The 27,564-nt window shown below is 40.8% G+C and overlaps 1 protein-coding gene across 1 annotated transcript; it reads right to left on the bottom strand.

Moving 5' to 3' along the window:
- Positions 1–944: 944 nt before the first annotated feature.
- LOC124118150 lies at positions 945–27,439 on the bottom strand. The gene is made up of 9 exons (XM_048397003.1): positions 27,366–27,439; positions 24,136–24,426; positions 21,805–22,027; positions 17,856–19,260; positions 16,919–16,976; positions 15,096–15,145; positions 14,549–14,703; positions 12,761–12,878; positions 945–5,750 (listed from the first exon to the last, which is right to left on the bottom strand). Exons 2-9 carry the CDS (start codon positions 24,419–24,421, stop codon positions 4,305–4,307), a joined length of 3,741 nt encoding a protein of 1,246 aa, XP_048252960.1. The 5' UTR covers positions 24,422–24,426; positions 27,366–27,439; the 3' UTR covers positions 945–4,304.
- Between the last annotated feature and the right edge of the window lie 125 nt (positions 27,440–27,564).

A 27,564-nucleotide genomic window follows, 5' to 3' on the forward strand; every position in this document is an offset into this window, starting at 1 on the left:
ATTTTTAAAAAAGAAGATCGACGCAGGGGTTATGGACGGAAGTTTTACCCCATTCTAACCCAGAATCCCCACAAGGGACGCATTAATCAAGAATCATAGCCCAATATGAAATTCTTTCTATAGCATTCCCGTGAAAATAAAACAAACTTTTGCAGTGAAACGTTTTGACAATGGGAACACTTTGATGAATGTTCCAGTTGAATCGATTTTTGTTTCTTGAGAATCTCACCAAACAGAACCTTGTGGTCTGAATACTAAGTTAAGTTTGATTTTATTTCCATATACAAAATACAACAACTAACTCCTTGAACACACTTGGTCCTCTAGTGCAAGAAACATCAACCCAAAATACTAGCACAATTAATCGAAGGTGCAAACGATAAAATCTTTTCATTAATTACGAAGGTGTGAAATTAACACTTCTCATGGAGAAGACATCACAAATGCCATCAATACAACTTGACATCACATGTCATGAACCACTTACACCAGAAACATTCTCACATCTGTCGTAAGCATCACGGTCGCATAATATAACATATAATTCAACAAAAAAACAAATAACCATGGTAAAATACTCTAACGGTCATAAAAGACGTCACTAGAAGCTACCATAATTATGGCAGCTCACATTCAATGGAATATTCCTGCCATGTTATACTGTACTTGTTTAAGAGATGGAGTATAAATGACAGATTATTTATAATGTAATGGTCGCATTCTGCATCAATGTCGCGGTCATGTCCGTCCCGTTCAACAAAGCGATCTTACCCTAACCACCCTTGTAAGTCAACGTTAACATTTGATGATGATGATGATCGTTAACTGAGTGAGTGAGTGAGTGAGTGAGTGAGTTTAACGCCGCTTTAAACAGTAGTCCAGTCATATCACGTCGTGTCACGTCGTGTCAGCTTAATGTGGGGGGAAAACCTGAAGTGATGCAAGTCTCAGATGTTTACCACTTCGATGAAACCCACGAGCACGGGTATGGTGCTGACAAACCTAGAAACATTATCTGGGCGAACCGGGATTCGAACTCTCAATCATAGGTTTCCGATCCCCCGATCTTCATTGAAAAAGGTCCAGGTACTTTCAATTTCATATCTTCAATATCATACATATAGATTTGGTTTCTCACTTTTCATTTCTGAAAGCTGAGTAGTAGGATTTAGAAAAGCTGGTGCCCGCTGTCATCCCATGGTGGCACGATTCACTCAAATTTACAATTCATTGATACCTGAACGACTTTCACAGAACGAGAGATCAGAGCTCCAGATAAAATAAATCGCCATTATCTAATTAATTTTGAGTTGCTTCCGTACTAATACACATGAAAAATGTCAAAACCCCAACGGTATAACAACAATGTGCGCATTTACCCTTCAAAGTTTGAGTGCCTATATTTCTTAAGGGTCTGTATTTGCCAATCTGCTGCAGAGAATAATGCTTAAATTGCCATCTGTAACAGCAGTTTAATTAATATAAGTTTAATTGTGTTATGTTATTGGTTTATAAATTCCAACAGAACACCAAAAGGAAACTGTAAATACCGAATGTGAAAATAAAATATTAGTAATAGCCAAGAAAGTTATCTGGGGCCCTGATTTATTGAAAGGTTTGAATGAATTCTCCACAAAATATGGTATCCTCACATGCAAGTCAATACTGACAGAACAACCCAAAACCGACCTGCTTCTCTTCTTGCTCTTCCGGGAGTTTAGGAGGAAACACTGGAAACCACCAACTTCAAACTACACAAATTCTGGACATCAATCTCTTCATGGGCACAATACCGATTCTCCATTAAAATTCACCAGTCGAATCTTCTGTACATCAAACTTCTCTCCAATTCTTATGTTAAAATTAGCGTTGTATTCAGGACCACTCAACCATCTTGAAAAGTGTGGCATTTGTGACATGAGTGTTTCCGAAGTAGACACTGGAGCAACTTCCACAATACCAAGAATTCTAAAATAACTGTCATTGTATGTGACAAGTAGGCGAGTGAGTGATTTAGGTTTAATGCAGCTTTGAACAGGCTTTCAGTTATATCAGTGTGACAGCTCAATGAAATGGCAGCCCCAAGTGGCGCAGATGACATGTGTGGAGGGCAGATGCAAACATACGAATGATCCCCATTGGATCCTGGCAGAGCTATGGGACCCAACCTGAATCTTGGTTCTTGATATACCTGGGATACTTGTGTCCCAAGAAGAACAAGGAAGGTCAAACTTTAAAATACAATAATCGATGCAGTTACATGGAGTGTTTTATTACAAGGCAATAATGTTCACGTGTGGTAAATATACTGGGCAAGTGAGTGAATATGGTTTTACGCCGCTTTTAGCAATATTCCAGCAATATCACCACAGGGGACACCGGCAAATGGGCTTCACGCATTGTACCCATGTGGGGAATTGAACACGGGTCTTTGGTGTGACGAGCCAATGCTTCAACAACTAGGCTACCCCACCACCCCGGTAAGTATACTGGTGTTGCTAAGGATTGAGATTGTAATTGTAAAACTGAGTTTCATAAACTTAGTCATAAAGTCTACTTGTGTCACAATAGGACAGCTTACAAACACAACCATGTAACCATGTCCGGTCATCTGAATGGTGGATCTCGGAAAACATTATGTAATGAAGGTATAGTAGATCTAAACAGATTACACACGAACAGCGTCACAAATCGAAGATCCAAGAACCTTTAAAGAGTGACATACACAACGATGCTCCAAGAATCTTCAGAGATTGACATACTTGACGAGGATCCAAGAATCTTTACAGACCAACAAACATGATGAGGCTCCAAGAATCTTCAAAGATTGACATACACGATGAGATTCCAAGAATCTTCAAAGATTGACATACTCGACAAAGGTCCATACTCGACGAGGATCCAAGAATCTTCAAAGATTTACATACTCGACGAGGATCCAAGAATCTTTACAGACCAACAAACATGATGAGGCTCCAAGAAGCTTCAAAGATTGACATACACGACAAGGGTCCAAGAATCTTCAAAGATTGACATACACGTCAAGGCTCCAAGAATCTTCAAAGAGTGACATACACAGACAAAGCAGCACAGGGCTGCTGGATCTCAACGAAAGAAAGACCCGAATCTCACACTTATAGACATGCACTTTCTGGATGTTGGTATGACTTGAATGATCAACCTTCATGTGAACATGTGGCATCTACATCTTCCAACACTCAGGCCTGGCACCATCTTGCATGAGCGAGCGAGCGACCAGCCACTAGGATTACACTGTAGGTCTACCAGCCACTTGATGCCTCCCCACTTTGATCTCTGAGTTCGCAATCTTCATACTGTGCATGACATGACAGCTTCAAAACTTCCCCTATATTTCCTGACGAAACCTATCATATACTTCACTGCAGTGTCCCTGTGCTACGACATTAATATTCAGCTCAATTATGTCTGGATACAAGTACACTTACCAAACATTAACACTGATGTCAAATGTTCTACAGTTACCATTATTTCTCAAAAACAGAGTGTCCTTTTCAGCTCTTCTGGTCATCTTTGGTTGACAAAGAAAGGTTCAACACACTATGTTCACTATCATCATCCAACAGTTGTCCAAACACATGTCTTCTCCTCAGTCTTGTCCACCTTCTCCAAATAAGTTTCAAAAGAAACTATGTTACTTCAAACATGTGTAATGTCCTGGAGAATGCTTCATGATATTCCTGCAGAACATGATGTTGCTTATTTCATCTTGACTATAAGAATCTGCAAAGGAAGTAAATGTAGACATGTTCCGATGGGAGGGAGTGACGATTTACATATTATTATTAAACAGCTCTCTGAAGAGATGATGTGATGTGGTCAGTGGGATCACCTCTTTCTAATCTTTAGCATGGCTCTGTTTTGAGAGTTGATCTTCGTCCATGTTTATTCATGATCATCTGTCAAGGATGTCCATCAATCCAAATGAATGATATCCTACATTTACCTGATCAAAATGTTGATCCGAACTTCAAAAACTCATGTCACACAGGATCAACCCACTACAGCTCTGTATTGCATCCTGTCCCCAACCCGGGCATCATTTACCTTCCTCTGGCCTCTCTTTCAACAGTATGGACAAAGAACAAGAAGTTCCCACCGTTCACATACTGGAAATGTCAGTCAATAATATAACCAACACAGTCATCTTTCTTCAGCTGAGTTCTCACACATTTGCATAACTACTCATTCACAATAGCAGTCCCTACCCATAAATTCTCCTTGGTTCCAAATTATAAGGCACAATCAAACATAATATTCCAACATTATTTCTTCCCATTAGCTTCTTTCGTTCTACTGCTCTTCTTCTCAACATCCTTCGGTTTGCCCCTCTTCTCAACCTCTTTCAACTTTCTCTTCTTCTCATCAACCTCCTTCAACTTGCTCTTCTTCTCCTCAAGCTCCTGCAACTTCTTCCGAGCTTCATGATGAGACTCCTCTAGCTTTTCCATCAGGCTGTCTGTCCATGCCAGGAACTTCTTGATGCTATCCACTTTCTGCGCATCGTACTTCATCATCAAAAAGTCTGGAGGCTTATCGATAAATGATGCAGCTTGCTTGGTGTTTTTGGATGAACTAGCTGACTCAGTTCTCTTGTCTTGAGCTCTTCCATCACTAGATTTTGACTTTGGTTTTGACTTTTCGTCAGTCTTGATTGAAGAGGTGGTCTTCTTACTAGACTCTTTCTCTCTTGATGTTCCAGCAACACTTTTTGACCTAGAAGGTTGTTTCTGGTCAGAATCTAGAACAGGTTTTCGGGCAAGTTGAATTTCAATCTTTGCTTCACGCTCAACATTACCTGGGTCCAAGAAATCGGGATTATGTCTTTCTCTGATGAAAGTCCTAGTTAAAGCATCATCCAGAATGGGGTCATAATCCTTCACTTTGTGTTCAGTGATCATGTGGTATCGAATCTCGGGCTGATCCTTACATCCAATGCTACAGTATGGGCAGCAAAAATAATTTTCCATCAATACATGTTTTTCTTGCCAGTGACGATGGAAAGCCGATTTCGGACCCTGGAAATAACAAGCCATCACTTTGCACATGAATTTGGCAGATGGGGTTCTGAATTCCTCCTCATCTTCATCAGAACTAATCCTCTCAGCACCAGCAACTGTATGTCCACTCATACCACCATGAGTACGAATTCCATGGCCTATTCTGAAATGTTCAATCAGCTTAATCTTCCGGACAAAATGGATTGAGCACACAGGGCATGACAGGACATTGGTCGACTCGAGATGCTTCGAATTCCAATGTTGCAAGAAAGAAGCCGATGAGGCAGCAAATGAACATTCTTTTTCTGGACACTTGTACACCTTGAAGGGATTGTAACTTTCTGGTGCAGTGGGATCACTCTTTCCAAAAATCTCCACCATAGCTTCTTTTTCATCACAACAAGGGTCTACATAATAAGGATTGTGTCTCGACTCCACCTTGACATTCCCAAGGATATTATCCATGGTTCCTCCTTCATCGGTGACACCATGGCCATATATCAAGTGGGTTCTCATCCCCCTGCGGTCTGCACATCCTGTGTCACACACCGCGCAGATGAGGAAGTTGCAAAAACTCAAATGGATTTCCTTCCAGTGGCGACGGAATTGCTGCTGTGTTCCCTGGAAGCCACAGCGATCCACACTACAGAGGAACATTGGCCCAGGGTCCTCCTCCTCAGAGCTGATGTCATCATAAAGGGTCGATAATTTCTGTAAGTACATTACACATTGCACTGCAATGATCCAAAGGTGGCTTGAACCATATCTGCAACTCATGTAAAATCATAACAGGACGACGAGAATCAAAAACTTACCAACCACATTCTAATTTCATAATCTGTTTTGAGTGACAATCAGTTGTCCAAACTGTACTGCAATATTACAAAGTAGAGTTAGTGAGTATGGTTTTATGCTGCTTTTAGTAATATTCAAGCAATATCACAGTGGGGGACATCAGAAATGGGCTTCACGTATTTGTATCTGGTTATAAAAGTGTTCATTGTGTTCCGGACTTAAGTTTGTAATCCATTATAGTACTTTTCTCCAAGATTTCATTTAATTTTGTTTACATTAATTTCGGCGAAATCGTGCATGACCTGATCGGCAAATCAAATCAACCCACCATGAATTCACCTTGAAATGAGGATTTGTCGTTAGAGGTAGCAAGTCTTCCTATCACTGCATTGTAATTTCTTTTCATTTATGATATTGGCCATGGATGGATGGATGGATGGATGGATGGATAGATAGATAGATAGATGAAAATGTGTGAACAGCTGATTGTTATTTCCGGCTTTTTACACAAGACAAATAAACATGTAATCTTAATCTTTGCAACTCAAACATTGTCCGGCATACAGTACACAAATACCATTGAATTTGTATATCATCATGTCATGTTTTATAGGCAAAAACAAGCACACAACTGCTATTGCTGCCTTGATCATAACAGTTGATGCGCAGTAAACCAGTGCACATGTCATGATGTAGACGGAAGTAACATTGGATCACATTGTTTTTAAATATTGTAGCATTTCACTGGTGTCGTGTTCAAGATTTTTAAAAATAAATTGGAAATAAAAACTAAACATCCGCCAAATTTTATTGTGATACAGGTGGTGCCGGAGAACAAAGACTATTATTTTTTTCCGGCTACATGCATACACACAACCACTCATGTCACAAATCAGGTGAAGTTGAGCAAAATTTGGTCGCAGGGTGTCCTTGGATGGGTGACCATGTTTTGGCAACTTGGCTTCTGAGAGTTTCTAGAGCTTTGGTCCTGCCCCACACTGAAGCACGTGTACCACATGTGGCGTCTCCTTGGACAAGTGACTTTGTTCAAAATGTGCCTCTGTTTACCCAGCAGTGAATGGGTACCTGGTAGGATGATATGGCAAAGTGGTTGTTAATCTCCTAGCGCCTAACAGGCAGCTTGGGTTGTGTACTCCCCAGGGAGCTGAGAATGATTCTAGAGTGCACATTGATCCTGTGACCGAGGTAGTAATATCTTTGAGCATGTCCCTTTGTGGTGTGGAAATATGTGCAATATAAATAGCCTATTATAAATGCCGCTTTGAACAAGAGTTCAGTAATGTGGGCATGGTGAAATGGGGTTTAACCTCAAGTTCAAGATTTATTGCACTTACAGAGTGACCTGCATGCACATGTGCGGCTGCTTGTACTAGTCAGAACTAGAACACAGTTGTGTGGAAGGAACACCAGAGTGAAGCAGGTATTAGACGTGTACTACTTTGGTGATATCCATGATCACTGGTATTGTGCTGACAATCCTACAAACATCATCTGGTCAAACTGGGGTTTGGACCTATGAACATAGGTCATAGGACTCAAGTCTGTTCTAGCCATTCGGCAAGTTGGATGAAGCGCAGCCAATCAAGTTACGTTTTGGTGTCACGTGTTTTTTGTTTACATATAAGCTTGAAACATGGCTTCTTCTGCTGCATTCCCACATATTAGTGCCCGGCTTGCAAATCTTTGGCTGGACTTTCAATAAATAATCGTCAAAAGTTTCCCTTCCGATGCAAAAGAAAATTGTAAAAACACTGTTAATCCTCAATCAGCAAAACTTTCAAACAAAAATATATGATTTTCAAAAACCAATCATCCAATCATACTGATCAAAAGAACTTAGGGAAAACTCAATTTTTTTCAAATGACTACAGTTAATCTATCATTCTTATAACTGCTGGACAAAACAGTCCTGTCTCTTATACAATAGCACACACATCAAACGTCTTCAGAAGCAAGGTGATAACTTTCTTCAGAAAAAGCCATGTCCTCCTTCGTTCCCAACTCTTCACTATTGCTGTCATGTCTCCAATACAGTAACGCACTCATCAAGCGTCTTCAGCAGCGAGGTGATATTAATCTTGAGATAAGGCCATGTCCTCCTTGGTCCCAAACACTTCACCATTGCTGGACAAAAACAGTCATTTTTCCAATACAATAATGCACACATCAAACGTCTTCAGCACCAAGGTGATATCAATCTTCAGAAAATGCCATATCCTCCTTTGTCCCCAACTCTACAACTGCTGGAAAAAACAGTACTGTTTCCAATACAATATTGCACACATCAAACGTCTTCAGTTAGCAAGGAAATATCAATCTTCAGATAAAGCCATGTACTCCTTTGTCCCAAAATCTTCACCATTGCTGTCATGTCTCCAACTCAGTAACACACACATCAAAAGACTTCAGAAGCAAGGTGATATCTATCTTCAGATAAATATTTAACGTCAACGCCAAAGAATATGTAGTCTTGATTAGTGGTGAAAATTATATGACAAGTATCACAGAAAATCAGTGATGCCACCAAGTTTTCGCAAGCCATGTCCTTCTTTGTCCTCTTCAACATTGCTTGACAAAAACAGTCCTGTCTCCAATCAATAATGCACACATCAAATGTCTTCAGCACCAAGGTGATATCAATCTTCAGAAAAAGCCAAATCCTCCTTCACCCCCAACTCTACCATTGCTGGACAAAAATAGTCCTGTCTCCAACCGATAATGCACAAATCATACATCTTCAGCACCAAGGTGATATCAATCTTCAGAAAAAGCCAAATCCTCCTTCGTCCCCAACTCTACCATTGCTGGACAAAAACAGTCATGTCTCTAATACAATCATGCACAAATCATACGTCTTCAGCACCAAGGTGATATCAATCTTCAGAAAAAGCCAAGTCCTCCTTCGTCCCCAACTCTACCATTGCTGGACAAAAATAGTCATGTCTCCAATCAATAATGCACACATCATATGTCTTCAGCACCAAGGTGATATCTATCTTCAGAAAAAGCCAAATCCTCCTTCGTCCCCAACTCTACCATTGCTGGACAAAAATAGTCATGTCTCCAATACAATAATGCACACATCAAACGTCTTCAGCATCAAGGTGATATCAATCTTCAGAAAAAGCCAAGTCCTCCTTCGTCCCCAACTCTACCATTGCTGGGCAAAAAATAGTCATGTCTCCAATACAATAATGCACACATCAAACGTCTTCAGCACCAAGGTGATATCTATCTTCAGAAAAAGCCAAATCCTCCTTCGTCCCCAACTCTACCATTGCTGGACAAAAATAGTCATGTCTCCAATACAATAATGCACACATCAAACGTCTTCAGCATCAAGGTGATATCAATCTTCAGAAAAAGCCAAGTCCTCCTTTGTCCCCAAGTCTACCATTGCTGGACAAAAATAGTCATGTCTCCAATACAATAATGCACAAATCTAACGTCTTCAGCACCAAGATGATATCAATCTTCAGAAAAAGCCAAGTCCTCCTTCGTCCACAACTCTACCATTGCTGGACAAAAACAGTCATGTCTCCAATCAATAATGCACACATCAAACATCTTCAGCACCAAGGTGATATCAATCTTCAGAAAAAGCCAAATCCTCCTTTGTCCACAACTCTACCATTGCTGGACAAAAACAGTCATGTCTCCAATACAATAATGCACAAAGCAAACGTCTTCATTGAGCAAGGAGATATCAATCTTCAGAAAAAGCCAAGACCTCCTTCGTCCACAACTCTACCATTGCTATACAAAAACAGTCATGTCTCCAATCAATAATGCACACATCAAACGTCTTCAGCACCAAGGTGATATCAATCTTCAGAAAAAGCCAAATCCTCCTTCGTCCCCAACTCTACCATTGCTGGACAAAAAAAGTCATGTCTCCAATCAATAATGCACACATCATACGTCTTCAGCACCAAGGTGATATCAATCTTCAGAAAAAGGCAAATCCTCCTTCGTCCCCAACTCTACCATTGCTGGACAAAAATAGTCATGTCTCCAATACAATCATGCACACATCAAATGTCTTCATTTAGCAAGGAGATATCAGTGCTTCTTCAATGATTTTCAAGGCAAACATGAACTGTCTGAACAAGCCAGAAGAGGCTTACTTCAGGGAAATACAGATTGTAAATCTACTTCCTGTGTGCGAAGCCTGAGTGAACATTTCCTTCATGGCTAAACCATTCCTATCTTCAACACGACTCATTGTCATGTAAAAGTTTCCCAAAATCCTTGTCATGGTTCTTCAAGAAATCAGATACGATGCACAGTAAACCAGTCCAGACTTCACAGTTAAATCAACCTTCAAACATCACGGCCAGGTCTGCTTTGGGAACAAATGATTGTTCCCCGGTTCCTACGACGTCTCTTCAAATTCCGTGGGTTAACTGGCACAGCTGACATGGTAAAAGTTTGGAACATCCATCTATTGTTTCTTCCATCAATCCTATATAACGTGCAGCAAACCCCCGGGTTTGCTGTCAAAGATTAATGCACCTGCAGATAACAGGGTCTCTGATCTTTTGTAAGAGGATCAAGGATTTATCTAAACTTGCTCAGAGCCTGTTATTCGGCCCCAAGTCTGCAGCAAGTGTCAGTTAAAATAGTACTAGGGCTGTGTATTGCCCCAAATTTCGTATTGCGATATATTGCGATACATTCCTCTGTATTGCAATATGTACTGCAATATATTGTGGAAGAAAACTTATTGAGTTCTGTCCACTGTTTAAGATTCTTTTTCCTCCACATTGAATCACAGTACAATCATACAAAGTTTAGCTTTATTCAAAGTAAAAAAAAGGGAAAAACCAGAACCATCAGACAAAACAGACAATTGTATATTGTGTCTGACTGGCTGTGCTATTCGACTCAAGAATAGCTGTTTAAGGCACCATAATGGTAAAGTCCAACATGCAGTAAATATTAGTGGTATCAATTCTCCAGACTCAGTGACATCATGGGTGCGTTTAGCTCATAGGTTCAGGAAGAAATGTTAGAGGTATTTATGTATAATATGGGTCCAGTGTTTGTGGTAACGTAAGTTTGTAATTGTTTATCAAAGAGCTGTTCGTGCAGTTTCATCACAATGACATCGCAGGTAAAAAGATGGACAATATTAGTTGTTTTAACTCTTTCAACACCAGTCAACCAGAAGCGTTTACTGCTGTGACACCCAGTAACCAGAGATTCCTGTGTGATAGATGAAACCAACATTTATCAAAGAAAATATCTGCTTGTAAAACATCTTTGCAACTCTATATTATACACCATTTGAAAGGTCTGATCCTATTGTTTATAAATATGAAAGTATTGTTTATCACATTATTTAAATAATGCATTTACAACTTAATTATGTTCAGTCACAACGTCCAGATTAAGGACCAAGGAAGCGAAAATTTGACGATTTTCGGCAAATATACGATTTCATAAAATGCACTTACCTATTTCCTTTTTTATTTTTATTGTTTACGTTATTGAAAAAGCTTTTGAAAAAGAATTATCAATAGTATCTGTCATCACCCATTTCCCGATAACAGCGCCTGTCCGCTCAGTAACATGAAGAAATACCACTGTTTTCGAGGCTTCGTATGAATAACACGTTCGTCGAAGACTGGCATATGACACATCGCTAGAAAGCTTATTCTTTCATCTTCACGCTCGTAACATCGCCTGGAGTTTTTCGTAGTTATAACAATCGATTTTATTGGATAACAATTGGTTTCTAATGACGCTTTCGCGCCAAAATCTGCTACAAGGTTTGTGATTGGTCAAATTTGAGCACGTGATCTAAGGCAGTCAATCAAATTACAGTTGTGTTATGAATTTTAGATTTTGACGAAATCTTTTTGTTTATCCTGCCATTCTGAACATCTTAAGCAGGAAATCGCAATTTATATTAAAAATATGGTGCTTTGTTGATGTATCATGCTAGGTTACGAGCTGTGACAAAGTTTTTTCATGCATAATTTTGGCATTAAACATCGTGTCCGAGCCGAGAATTTAGGCGACGAAAGCCGATGTCATTTGATTTACATTACAAGCGATCGCACGAAAAGATGGAAATAATAACTTGGCAGTAAGTTTAACAACTTTTAGATATATTTTTGTTGATTGTATCTATAACTTTGTATACTATATTCAAAGCTTTGCTTGAAACGTCTTTATTATGCTCTTTGACATGTTCGATGTGGACCCGTTTTCGAAGTGCGTGTCTGAGATTTTTATTTTAAATAACATTACGGGAAATAGTGAATAATTTCTTAATCTATTGATAAAAAATGATCAATTGAAATTGAATACGTATTTCAGACATTGTGAAATGTGATAGATTTAGTAAATGAAAGATATGACTGGTAGGTTTAAAAAATTATATACTATTTTGACGTGACTACGGCTTGGCCGGTAGGGCCTATACCGGCCTACGGTGTCTGGGAATGCTTCTTGGCCGGTATTACGGGCCTACGGTGTTGAATGAGTAATAATGATTAATCATAAGCAAGTTCAATTTGATTATGAGTTTTCATTGTGTGTCAGTACATATCTGTCAAATGTGGTGGTGGTTGGTGGTTAGTTGTTTAACGCCGCACTCAGCAATATTCCAGCTATATGACGGCGGTCTGTAAATAATCGAGTCTGGACCAGACAATCCAGTGATTGACATCATGATTGACCACCCAATTGGGATCGATGACATGCATCAACCAAGTCAGCGAGCCTGACCACTCGATCCCGTTAGTCGCCTTTTACGACAAGCAAAGTCACCTTTTACGGCAAGCATGGGTTGCTTAAGAACTATTCTACCCCGGATCTTCACGGGTCTCTATCAAATGTGGATTGTTTGAACCATGCTGGGTGTATTTGCCACACAGGAGGCAACGGTTACTCACCTCCGTAAACTTAACAGGATTAGAAAAAATACGATTTCCCCTGATTCGGAAATGCTTGGTGACAGCATTTGCTGCCTCGCTGGCCTTGTTGAAGGACACAAATCCATACCCCTTCGACCTGATTCAACAGAAGAAAGTGATTGGTGTCAGTCAGCTCTCAGAAAGGTGGTGAGGTGAAGTTGGGTTTAACGCCGCATACAAGATTATTGCACTTTTATAGCGATGTGCAGGCACGTGTGGGGGGGGTGGGGGGGCTTGATTGTACTAGTCCGGACTGAGATACCATACCGCAGTTTAACATGAATACCCCACTCAGACACAGTATACTGACTCCGAGCCGACCAGTCCTTGTTTTAGCCCCTTAATGCCGAGCGCCAGACAGGGTAAAAACAAGTACCATCGTTTAACGTCTTTTGGTATGACGCGACCAGGGATCCAACCCAGGACCTTCTGCTCTCCGGGCAGACACTCTACCACTAGACCATGGAGGCAGTCACTCTCAGAAAGTATCATGCATTTAATATGAACACTTAATTGACACACTTCTCATGAAGCCATACAAAAAACAACAACATGGCAGCCTTAAATGACATTGTGTGAATGGGGCACAAAATGAATTAGGTCTTAGATAAATGAGAGTGCATTGGGCGTAAAGCTGTTTTGAACAGTATTCCAGTTATATCACAGCGTGTCAGCTTGATGTGGGAGGAAAGCCCGAAGAGATACAGGTTTTGAGATGTTTACCACTTTGGTAAAACCCACTAGCATGGGTGTGGTGCTGACAAACCTAGAAACATTATAAGGGCAAACAGTATTCGAAGCCACGATCAGAGGTCTCTGGTGTGCGCAAGGGACACAATTCTGCACATTAAAGCACCTTACACGAAATTATCATTCATTTAATATCAACACTTAACCGACACACTTCCAAATCAAATCATACAAAAGAAAACACTAACTTAACACACTTGGCAGACAGTGTTCAACATGAAGCACGAGAGTCATGGGGTCCTTGCTATTGCACCAATGTTAAAAGGTTTACAGTCCATTAGGAATTGCATTGGACCCGGACATTTCTCAAAGTACATGTTAAAGTATATTTTTTTGCTTTTGTTCTTGTCTGTATCTTCATTTCTCAAAAAACCTACTATGGTTTAGTACACTTAAAATTCTTATTTTATCATTTAGACAATGTCGGACATCTTGAATTCAATATGTCCACCATAATAGAGGCTGAGGCAAATGGCGTTTAGCTTTCATGACGTCAGTTTGACCCTGGGTCCTCAGAATGAATACCATTGGAGCAAACCTCAAGGACCCCAGGACCCATGGACCCTCCTTAGTTTAAAAAAGTACGGGCAGCGCACATTTGAGCTGAATGTTTGTTGAACACCACACTCAAGCTTTATTCAAGCTGTATGATGGTGGTCTGTAAATGATGGAGTCTGGATCCAACAATCCAGCGATTCTTAGCATAATGAGTGAGTTTGGTTTAAAACTGCTTTGGACAGTTTTTCAGTTCAATCACTGCATCTCATCTCAATGTGGGGGGAATGCACCCAGTGATGCAGGTGGTAGATTGTTTGGTTGGTTGGTTTGTTGTTTAACGCCGCACTCAGCAATATTCCAGCTATATGACGGGGGTCTGTAAATAATCGAGTCTGGACCAGACAATACAGTGATTAATATCATGAGTATCGATCCACGCAATTGGGATCGATGACATGCATCAACCAAGTCAGCGAGCCTGACCACCCGATCCATGCCTTAAGACATCCACAGATTTACCTTTTACTCCCTCGCTTGACAACGATGTTGGCAAACATAACCTTTCCACATTCTGAGAAGGTGTTGTACAGATCTTCAGCTGACGTGTCCATAGCTAAGTTAGACACATGGATCCTCTTCTTACATTCATCTGGGGTCTTCCTTGGATTGGCAGCCTAAAGTTAACATATTATATGAATATTAGAGTAAATGTATTCAGAAAATTTTAAAGACTACAACATAACTGATTCACATATTCTGAATACATTTGCCCAAATATTAATATACAGACATAAATTAGAATATCAAAATATTTTCTCTATGTAATACTTAGCCTTCTTTACATTATGCTTTTTGTTGCTTTCTGGTCGAAGTATCTATGGAATGAAGACTTACGAAGATTGTATTCTTGATATAAATAAAGTTCTTAAACAAGAAGTATCCCAATGACTGCTCCCTGGAGTTACCTGGAGTTACCTCCCATGCCCCTCTGTGATCAGAGTTTCTTGAGCCCACCTGAAATACTGGTTGCTGGGATCTATATTCTCACCCATTTACTCATACTTACCCCTGGAGGATAAGACGTGGTATCATCCGTGGTTTCTTCTAAAGTCTTCACTGAAAGAAATGAACAGAAGTATAGTATATTATCTGATATTTGGTTTCTATGAACATGCAACATACGAGAGCCAGATCCACTTTGCCTTTTATGATAAGATACCACACATTCAATACAGGTAAACAAATGAATTTGGGACGGACAAACAAGTGGTTGATGTTATGAACACAGTCTGGGTACTTGACACACATTCAACGAGGTCAACACGGTCACCGAGGCTGACTGCACAATCCAAGCAGTTGCTTCTTACAAAAACATAGAATCAAGTCAGAATCCACAGGCCAGAGCGAGTGAGTATGTTTTTACGCCACTTTTTGCAATATACTAGCAATATCACGACGGGGGACACGAGAAATGGGCTTCACACATTGTACTCCACTATTTCCCTCCTCCCTCGGCTTACATTCCCCGTCAAGACCGAGGGGGAAGTTTATATCCATAACGTAATAACCTCTTGTGAGGTTTTACTTTTTCCAGGTAGGACCTCATCCTGGATGTGAGGTTTTACTTTTTCCAGGTAGGACCTCATCCTGGATGTGAGGTTTTACTTTTTCCAGGTAGGACCTCATCCCGGATGTGAGGTTTTACTTTTTCCAGGTAGGACCTCATCCTGGATGTGAGGTTTTACTTTTTCCAGGTAGGACCTCATCCCGGATGTGAGGTGTTACTTTTCTCCTGGTAAGACCTGGTATGAGGGGTTACTTTTTGCAAGTAAGACCTGATAATTTGAGGAGCAGATGGAATTTGGACTTAGTGTTTCAAATGTCCACTGTTCTAAAATCAAAGACAAGAAATAAAACTTTTTCATTGTGGATGGCGGGAATCGAACCTGCAACCTCACATATTGTGTTAAGTTTTGTAACCCACTGTTTTTCAACTGAGCCACCGGTGCATGATGCTAGAATGTTCAATTTTAGATGTCATGACTTAGTTTTGTCTATGCTGCACGTTTCTTCTCTCGCACGCTTTGATTGCATTCCCTTTATACCGCGACACACACTGTAAGATATCTCCTGTAAGATGTTTCCTTATTTTTTTTCTGTTATTTAGGCGGTACATAAGTGAGATAACACACTCCTCCTCGGTCTCACACTGCCGATACCCTCTTGCCTCGTTCCTACTTCCTCAACCATAACCTTGGAGTCGTGATTTATCCTTCACAAACGAACCTCAATTATACATTGACAGGGAAGGATTATTGTTGACAAAAGCGGAATGCCTACAATCTACTACAGTGTGTTGATATAGGAGATATCGAAAGACTGGTGAGATAATCTGTGTACCGTATTTGACATAATAAGCACCCAGGGTGCTCTTAAAATTAGAAATAGGGGGCTCTTATTAGAATAAATTTTTGGTGAAAAAAATGCCTGTTGAAATATCGTTAATTTTGTGGTTTATGCTGACAGCCTGAAATGATACAAAAGAAAAGTCTGTGCGTATTATAACGATAGATATATTTTTTCAGTATTTACTTGCCCATAATTAAGGGTGCATATAACACATAAGTGCGTATTATATACAAATAAATAAGTCTTGTGTACATTGATCAATCGGAAGTGGTGCTAATTGGGACTGTTCACTAGCCGTGGGCGCTTATTAGAGCAGGGGGCTTATTAAGTCAAATACGGTATTATGGCTTCTAATTAATCAAATCTGTACCAGCAAGCCTGGCCAGTGAATCCCATTGGTAACCTCATACATTAAGCTTGAGTTGCTGAAGACTAATTCTAACCTGAATCTTCAAGGGTGGAATAAGAATAGCAACTTACCTCTAAATTTTTTACATTTGTAACACTTGAGCCGAGAAATAAAGTTGTTTAATCCACACTGAAAATATACAATGAATTAAACAATGAATACAAAATCTATAATCTGATTGATTATTTCAGTTAACTCAAAACATTTCCTGTCTCATGTTAAAACCATAAAATCAGTTCGGCTTAAACTAAAATGGAGCTTTGAACATGTTGAATGGTATTTTCAAAGATATCAAAGCATAGCAGCTAAATATATCAGGGAAGCAAAAAGTGATGCAGGTCTTTGATGAAACCCAGGAGACACGATATTGGTCCGACAAACCAACTATCACAATCAGTGCAAATCTGTCGTTCAGACAAAGTCACAGGATCCTTGCACACATAAGGGACACAACTCTGCAAAGACTCCTTAAACCAATGGGCAATCTGTGCCTTCTGACATGATTCCAGCTATATAACAGCGGTCTGTAAATAATTCGAGTCTGGACCAGACAATCCAGTGATTAATATCATGAGCATCGATCCACGCAATTGAGATCGATGACATGCATCAACCAAGTCAGCGAGCCTGACCACCCAATCCCGTTAGTCGCCTTTTACAACAAGCATAGTCGCCTTTTACGGCAAGCATGGGTTGCTGAAGACCTATTCTACCCCGGAATCTTCACGGGTCCCTTCTGACATGAGTGAGTGAGTGAGTGAGTGAGTATGGTTTTACGCCGCTTTTAGCAATATTCCAGCAATATCACGGCGGGGCACACCAGAAATGGGCTTCACACATTGTACCCATGTCGGGAATCGAACCCGGGTCTTCGGCGTGACGAGCCAACGCTTTAACCACTAGGCTACCCGACCGCCCCCCTTCTGACATGAGGAAAAACTTGACTCTGCACTAAAATTATGATTAAATTACAACATACCCCAAAATCATGAATAAATTTTGACATACCCCAACACATTTCCATGTCTTATCACCACCTTTGTCGTCTGAGCGATGGTCTTGACCATGATCTTTGTGAAGTAGAGATAACCCTTCTCCAGCATCTACTGCTCCAACGTATCTGTCTGAACTACCAAACCGACCTCTCCTGGATTGGGAACCGCCCCTATCATCGCTTCTATGTCTGTATGAGGAGCTGTAGGGGCTTGAATCCTTCCTAACATTTCGGTCTAATGATCCTCTTCTTCGAGAAGATCGGCTGTCATCTTTCAAACTTCTGTCAGTTGACAGTCTTTCATCCCTGTTGCTGCTGATCGGAGAATATCCGTCACGTGGGTAGCTTCTATCAGGCGAGTGTCTGTCATCCCAAAAGACTCTATCTGGTGAGAGACTTAAATCATCTCTAAAACGTCTGTTTGGGGAATCTCTTCGTTCAAGAGAATGCCTGTCATCTCTAAAATGTCTATTAGGAGACTGCTGTCTTAAATCTCTATCTAGTCTTGAATCTCTATCTAGTCTTGAATCTCTATCTTGTCTTGAATCTCTATCTAGTCTTGAATCTCTATCTAGTCTTGAATCTCTATCTTGTCTTGAATCTCTATCTAGTCTTGAATCTCTATCTAGTCTTGAATCTCTATCTTGTCTTGAATCTCTATCTAGTCTTGAATCTCTATCTTGTCTTGAATCTCTATCTTGTCTTGAATCTCTATCTTGTCTTGAATCTCTATCTAGTCTTGAATCTCTATCTAGTCTTGAATCTCTATCTCGTGATCGTCGTTCATCCCTGAAGCTCCGATTGGGTGATTGTCTCAGTTCTCTTCTACCAGGTGAATTTCTTTCACTTCTAAAATTTCTACCAGAAAAATGGCCCATATTTCGTTTCTCAGGCCTGTCATCTCTATCATCGTATTGACTTCTGTCTGGAGAGTGCATGTATGAATCTCTCGGATTGTTACTCATTGTCAAATCATCTTCTCTATGAAAAGAAGAATGTAGATCAGGTGACCTCCTAGATGACAATCTCCCCTCTAAGGACCTCGATGGGGATCTTCTTTCCGGAGACCGCAGTGACCTCCTAAGCCTATACTCCTCTTCTGAGGTGGAAGTGGGACCATGTCTTGCTGCATCTCTTGGCGTGTTCTTGGTCGGATGCTTATTCCCCTGATGCGAGGAGCCAAACACTTCTGCTGCATGTTTCATAAGCGCATCATCGTGTCCATCGTCTTCCCTACTCCTGTCTGCTTTTCCCCTGTCTTTTCTTCCCCTGTCTCCTCTTCCCCTGTCTTTCCTTCCCCGGTCTTCTTTCCCCCTCTCTTCTTTTCCTCTGTCTTCTCTTTTACTCTTCTGGTCTTGTTTCAGGATGGATTTTATCACACCACCACTCCCATCGATTGGAGGTGCCCCACCAAGAAACCTGAAGAAACCATATTTTTAAGAATATCCCATGAGGGCAACTTGACAGAATTATTCAGTGACTGCAAACCGGATAAATATAAAACAGATACAATGTCATTAAAACCAGATCTGATACTCCAGTACAACATCTATCTCCACAGGTGGTCATGTGTGTGTGTGTGTGTGTGTGTGTGTGTGTGTGTGTGAGTGAGTGAGTGAGTGAGTGAGTGAGTGAGTGAGTGAGTGAGTGAGTGAGTGAGTGAGTGAGTGAGTGAGTGAGTGAGTGAGTGAGTGTGAGTGAGTGAGTCACCTTTAGCAACATTCCAGCATATCACATTGGTCTTCACACATTGTACCCATGTGGTGAATGAAACCCGGCGTGACGAGCCAACGCTGTAACCACTAGGCTACCCTACCGCCCCTGGTCATGCAGGTTAGCCCTAGGCAAATTTAGGCCACCAAATCTAAGTGAAATATGTAAGTGTGCGATGGGGAAGCCTAGTGGATAAAGCGTTTGCTCGTCACAGCGAAAGGCCTGGGTTCGATACCCCACATTGGTACAATGGACAATTTAGGAACTGGCCATTTATTATAGTGAGTGAGTGAGTATGGTTTTACGCCGCTTTTAGCAATATTCCAACAATGTCACAGCGGGGGACACCAGAAATGGGCTTCACACATTGTATCCATGTTGGGAATGAAACCCGTGACGAGTGAACGTTTTAACCAGTAGGCTACCCAACCGCCCCTCATTTATGTGTGTGTGTGTGTGTGTGTGTGTGTGTGTGTGTGTGTGTGTGTGTGTGTGTGTGTGTGTGTGTGTGTGTGTGTGTGTGTGTGTGTGTGTGTGTGTGTGAGTGAGTGTGTGTGATGAGGTGTGGAAACAAATGATGAAAACACGCTGATGTGTTTGGGGGAGAGGGGTCACCAAAAAATGTTACATATATATAGGGGGGGTCATCAAAATATGACACAATCCCAAGACCAATCTCCACCCCCTACCTTCTCCATAATCAATTACCAGTCCCAAACAATTCTTCAGCCATCAAACATCATCTTTTCACAAAAGTTCCCCTTTATTTGTTTATCACCTCGATTCGCAAATTTCGATTTGTACACTACAAAACCTTAACAGAACACAAAGATACTTGGATGGTACTTGTTCCTATTGGTGAGTAGTCAGATCTTCACGCAGAGGTGTTGTATCAGAGTTTAAGACCTGAAACTAGTTTTGTTTGTCATATTACTCCACACTCGGCAATATTCCAGCCACATGTCATCTTCCCTAGGCAAGGGAGTTAACTGACTAACTCACCTCGAGAAGTGCATCAAATCACGCGAGCATCTTCTTTAAAAACATGAAAAGATTTGCAAAATATCTGCTGATGCCCAGTTGATGGTAAACGTCCTTTGCAAATCAACCCAAATCTGCACATTGAAATCGAAGAATATTTCGTTATGCTATTTTGATTGGACTTGTTAGTCCAGCCAAAATATAACTCCATAATTTCAGTCTAATTTCGGCTAGGTTGGAAACTGGACTTTTAGAGTCATTTAACTCTCTTGCCTTGGGAAGATGCAGTGTTCGCGTTAACGCAGAAACCTGCATTTTTCACGCATTAAAATCATATAAACACGCAAAAATATTTTGCATGCGTCTTTTGCACGCACAGATTGTGTTATACTTAATTCTGTATTAATACCATAAAAACAAAAAACTATTCAAAGCTGATAGCCTGCTTACAATGTTCAGACGAAAATAAATCAAAACCTGGAAATTCCCATTGCTAAAAATAGAATGTGACCAGATGGCGCTTTGAATCGCGTGCTTTATATTTCAAAAAATTTTCTTTGGGCAACAGAATAACTAATCTCAGACACAGGACGTCATTCGTTACTATCGATGGAATTCCCCAGAAGTCGTTCGTTTCATCCAATCAGAGCCCAGCTTACAAGTAATAGTCGGTAATACGAACGATCATAAACAGAGCGACGGAAGAAAACTTCCACACATGGGCATGTGCTAACAACAGTCATATTTATTCTATTAATGATAGAGCGTTCATTATATCAAAACTGGACCGTAAGTTAAAGCTTGGTCATAATTATTAGCTGTACTAGTACTGATTTTATTGAAATAAAAACTTCACACGTGAAATATTTGAATTGAAAATTTATTATTTCATTTCTGCACGCACTGTACAAAAACCTACCGCGAACACTGAAGATGGCTACACGTATATGACAGCTGTCTGTAAATAATCGAGTCTGCACCAGACAATCCATCCAGGACATGCATTTGCCAAGTCACAGAGCCTAACCTCCCGATCCAGTTAGATCCTCTTATGACAAGCATAAGATGCTGAACACCAATTCTAACCCGAGACTTCACGAGGCTCGTGCTAAGAAATGGATGGCAGGAACCAATGGACTAGTGATTTTTGGATAGCAGCACAAAAGACTAACATACACGCCATGATAAGCTTACGTGAAGCTTTGGTCCAGATGAGCAAAAATGATAACGCTTAGTTTTACAACACCATGTCTGATTTTGTTTTCATACCTGTCTGGTACGTTTCTTGCCCTTCCAAATGCAGCTTGCCCAACATCTTCACTGTAGCACATCTTTTTACTAGGCTCTCCATCTCCTTCGTCTCGCATACTGCGTGGACTATACCGGTTTTCTTCTCTCTCAACAATCTCCTCGTCAGAATCTCTTGCTTTGTGATGGTAATCAAATACCGCCATCTGTTGGGCTGGCAGGTTCTCAAGATCACCCCCTCTCTCTGAGATATAAAGAAAATAATGTACCATGATGTACAGCATGCTCTAAATCTTTTCTTTGGAAAATTCATAATACCAGTGATCAGGAGTGGGGGTGGGGGGTGGGGGAAAAGAAAGGGATTGGTCAAAGGACTTAGGACAACAATAACAATAACAATAACAACAACAACAACAACAACATCAACAACAGGCAAATTATATTGCGCATATTGCTGCACCACACAGGGGATTGCTCAAAACGCTATTATTACACCGGTCACTGGATCAGTGTGCTCTCAACAATCATTCTCAGCTCCCTGGGGAGTATACAACCCAAGCTGACTGTTAGGTGCTAGAAGCTTAACAACCACATTGCAATCACATCCTACCGGGTACCCATTCACTGCTGGATGAACACAGGCACAAGGAGACACCACATGTGGAACATGTGCTTAAGTGTGGGGCAGGACCGAAGCCCTAATAACTCTTGAGGAGCCAAGCTGCCGAACACGGTCCCCATCCAAGGACTCACCGCGTACGCCGTTGCTTAACTTCACCTGCTTTGTGACCTGTGAGCTGTGCATAGGACCACGTGCCGCCACGTATCATTTTGTTTCTGCCACCTCCTACCCCTCATACATGTACATGAACACTTGTCAATGACACGCACGGACAATGGTTCCAGTTCCTAAATAATGTTTCAAATTTCTAACTTTATTGTTTGTGCCACCTCCCCTGCACACCCAAGGTGTGAAAATGTTTGCTGTGTTTTCCCTCCTCATCACACCGACAAGCCCTCCCTAATAATAATAAATTACCAGTCCCTGAGGTGGTCTTGATATACTCCAGGTTTTCTGTTATATTGACAGACTTAAATATAGTGCGCTGCAGACTGTGCCAAAAACATTTGAGTTTATTTGATTATAATTGTATCTTGGCAGTATTTGCAGTAGACTTAGTTCTTTGCATGTGGACTTGCATCAGCTGATCTTGTTTGTTTGTTTGTTTGTTTGCTGTTTAAAGCAATATTCCAGCTACATGATGGTGGTCTGGACCGGACACTCCAGTGACTGACATCATGAGCATCGATCCACGCAGATGGGATACGATGACATGCATCAACTAAGTCAGCAAACCTGACCACCCGATCCCGTTAGTCGCCTCTCACGACAAGCATTGTCGCCTTCTACGGCAAGCATGGGTTGCTGAAGACCTATTCTACCCCGGATCTTCACTGGGTACACTGTTACATATCTGTCTTAGCCTGGTCTGTTCTGAGTATTTACTTCCATGTTATCAATCACACTGGGTATGTGTAGGTTTCTTTGGATAGTCAAAATGTTCGAGTCTGTTGGGTATTTATGAACCAATGATACCCATTTAATATAATTTTGCTTAAAATGCTGTCTTCAATTTGTGTAGTATTCACTGCAGCAGAATTCATGTATGTGTGATGCCTGCTTCTTATCGTATTACAGTATTTAAATAAACAACAAGTGGGAGTTGTTTATCGTACAATAAAACACTGCAGATACTTTTACACCAGACTGTAACTCTCCACGAAAGAGAAAGAGTAAGCTAGGGTGAGTGAGTGAGTGAGTTGGGTTTAACGCGCTTTTAACAGTATTCCAGTTATATCACAGCGTGTCAGCTTAATGTGGGAGGAAAGCCCGAAGTGATGCAGGTCTCAGACGTTTATCACTTCGGTGAAACCCACGAGCACGGGTATGGTGCTGACAAACCTAGAAACATAATCGGGGCGAACCGGGATTTGAACCCACAATCATAGGTTTCAGGCGTGCCCAAGGGACGCAACTCTGCACAGCGAATCACGGCGCCTTAGACGACTGGGCCACACGTGCCCCCAGTAAGCTAGGGACATCATGTGATTAAGTTGCGCAGGTATCAAGCAATGCACAGACCATTGTTAGTGATAGTAGCCATGGTAACAGCTGGGGTGTGTTTGTGCTAGGTGTTTTTTGATGCTGGAAAAGCCATTTGGGGGATCATATCCACACAAGGATCGAGAAAAAAGAAGATATGCACATTGTTAGATAGGAAACGTCTTAAAAAATATAGTTTTCAGCATGCTAATCACCGGTTAAACTAAACATATTCTACTGGCACTCACCAAGTCTCCTCTTACGAGGCATTCTGTCCAAGTGAGGATTTCTATCCGGAGACTCCCTGTCCATGTCATCCCCCTTCCAGTACCCAGTGTCTCTCTCACTGCTATTGTTAAGGTTCATATGATCTCGTCTCATCATAAAGTGCTTCCCTTGCCGAGCTTGATCTGGAGGTCCAGCCATTACTGGGAACATACTGCCCCTGGGCACTGGTATGGTGGCTGTGTTAGGAGATGGACCCATCATAAAGTTTACACCAGGCCTGGGACCTGGAAACCGGTTAAAGGCCATATTGTCTGAAAATAATAATAGGTGAGGTGAGGTGAAATTGGGTTTAACGTCGCGTCCAAGATTATTGCACTTATATAGCGACGTGCTTGCACGTGTATGTGTGTGTGTGGCTGCTTGTACTAGTCCGGACTGATGCAGATTTATAGTGCTAGCTCACTGAGATACCATGCCGCAGTTTAACATGAATACCCCACTCAGACACAGTATACTGACTCCGAGCCGACCAGTCCTTGTTTTAGCCCCTTAATGCCGAGTGCCAGACAGGGTAACAACTAGTACAATCTTTTAACGTCTTTACGTATGTCGCGGCCGGGGAACAAACCCCGGACCCTCCGCACTCCGGGCGGACGCTCTACCACTAGACCACGGAGGCGGTCGAAAATAATATGTGGTTTATGTTCTCACTATTACTGATCATGTTAAAGTTGACTGGGTGTGTACTAATATCATTCAGAAGCAGATCTTTTTCTCCTCTCCCATACGATACCTCCCTGCATCATTTGCTGAGGACATTTCATGGACGGTCGCATAAGATGAGCCCTGATTTGGCTGCCCAATCGCGATGCAGACTGAGTCGGTTCTTGACCCAATCATAGTTGGCTTCATATCTTTACATCAATTTCAAATCACTATTTTAATAAATGAAAACCCAAACCTAACACAAATATTTCATCAATCTGACCTTCTTTTGGATCTCAGTGCCATGTCGCAAAAAAAACAACAGCGAAAATAAATCCACCACAAAATAATGGCACTGCTATAATTTTGGGCAGTCTCAAGACCCTGATTATATATCTGTTTTTGAAATACACAAATCAGATGCTTGTCTGAACACATTTTTGTTTGTTTGTTTGTTGTTTAACGCCGCACTCAGCAATATTCCAGCTACATGACGGCAGTCTGTAAATAATCGAGTCGGGACCAGCGACTGACATCATGAGCATCGATTCATGCAATTGGGATAACAACCAATTAAAAAGTCATTCAAATTTAAATGAGTTTTCATTTAAATAAAACCACACTTAAAAAATATTTAGTTCCACTGCACAACACGGCTACGTTACCCTAATAATCGTAAAGGGGTGACGGATCGTAAAGGGGTGACGGATCGTAAAGGGGGTGACGGATCGTAAAAGGGTGACAGATCGTAAAGGGGTGACAGATCGTAAAGGGGTGACGGATCTAAAGGGGTGACGGGTCGTAAAGGGGTGACGGATCTAAAGGGGTGACGGGTCGTAAAGGGGTGACGGATCGTAAAGAGGTATACAAGGGCTAAAGATAGAGTTCAGGGTAACCTATCCGAACACAATAAACTAACCCTAAGCAAAGACAATCAGTGAAGCCATTGCCACAAAAACTGGGTACCACAAAGTGGGTACCTAACCCTAATGATCATTACGTGTGGAGATAAGAGATCACTGAGAGCAGCTTATGCACACTCAAATGCTCGGCTGACGTCACAGGGCATAGTTTTGCCGGTGTGTTTTGTCACAAATTTTCACAAATTACAGACGTGTTTGTAAACTTTTGTGGTGCTGAATTCTAAAGGTAGGCCATACAAATTGTATGGACTTTCTTCCCATTAAATTGGATTAAATTGTTAATACGGGTACCTTACCCAGGGTGCAGGCTAAAACGGCACCTCAGCAAAATGGCACCAATTTCTTGGGCCAAAAACGGCACCTCATTTGGAAAAAATGGCTACTAATTGTCGTGTGAAAACGACACCTTTAATTTTAATAACGATAAGAATGATTTATGTAGTAGTATATATGCTATATTTACATGCTTTATAATGTTCATATCTTGTAGTATATATGTTTTCCTTGGGCAATCTTGAAACATGTCGGCTGCCAGCAGAAAGGGGAGATATCTATGAAATAGCAATAAAATTACTATTTATTTCCTACTTACTAAAATAAATATTAAATATATAGTATTCCTGTAGTCCAATTTCTTGACATTTCTGCCAGATTCTGAGTTAATTGACATTGAGTAAATTTGGGTAAAGGTACTTAAAACTTCAAAGCATGTGATGCACATTTTTCCCACACTGTGGCCAGAATCTATTAGATCATAATGGCCATAATGCCATACTTAAAAATATGTTTTTCATTAGTACTAGTAGCCAAATGAAAGTTTACTTGAGTAACTGTGGGTTATATCATTGACCATTGATAGATGTGGGGGGGTAGGGCAATATCAAAAAAGATGCCTGAGGTAAAATCCCGCAATACGATGAATGCCGCAGTACCACAAGGTCCGAAGGTACTTTTAGCATACTAGGAGTGCTTTTTATATATTTATTGTTAACTTTTTTCAACTTTTTCGGACACATTATTTTCATCCAATTTTTTATAACAAATATTTTAAAATATGTTTTCTGATATTTCGTTGTTGATTTTTTACAAATATTTTGTTCTTACTTTTCGGTAAATATGCATTCAATACATATTACTAATTACACATTTAGAATTTTACTTGTGCCGTCTTTGCAATTATCTGGACAAATCACTGAAGCCTGGTATCATCCTACTCAGTGGTTGGTAGAATTATGTCCTCTTTTGGTCCATCGGACCTCCTGTACCGCGATACGATGGAGTTCTCTCCCTTGTCAAACAGAGCGCGAGGCCCGGCTTTTACTCGGGGCTACTAATGTAAATAATGAACTTGTATCTGTAAAATATGCATTGTTAGATAAAATAAATGACATCTGATATAGAGAACACGAATAATCATAAAGGTTAGTGAGTGCATTTTGTCCCGTTTAGCGTACATAACAAGTACCGCGATACCCCGAGGTATCTGGACAATCGTGTATTAGCCATGCCGACGACCCCTTCAGCCCTAATGCTCGGAGCTTGTGCCACGGTTGTCATTCATGACAGTTTCCAAACAAACGGCAAGAAATACTTTTATATCTATCAAGTTCGAAAATATATACCTTCTACTGGCTTCTACATCACACCGTTCTATGTGTTGATGTCAGACTTGACGGATGATCTTGTCCTATTTCCGTTGACACCGGAAATGTCAAATACATGGAACTCTCAATAATACATTTTAACCGGACCACTTTGCAATATACCATACACAAACCCTTACAACACTGATTGGTTGACGTTATGCACACTCGTAGATAG

This window comes from Haliotis rufescens, unplaced genomic scaffold (assembly GCF_023055435.1).
Source record: "Haliotis rufescens isolate VD_foot unplaced genomic scaffold, xgHalRufe1.0.p SCAF_16, whole genome shotgun sequence".
Classification (NCBI taxonomy): domain Eukaryota; kingdom Metazoa; phylum Mollusca; class Gastropoda; order Lepetellida; family Haliotidae; genus Haliotis; species Haliotis rufescens.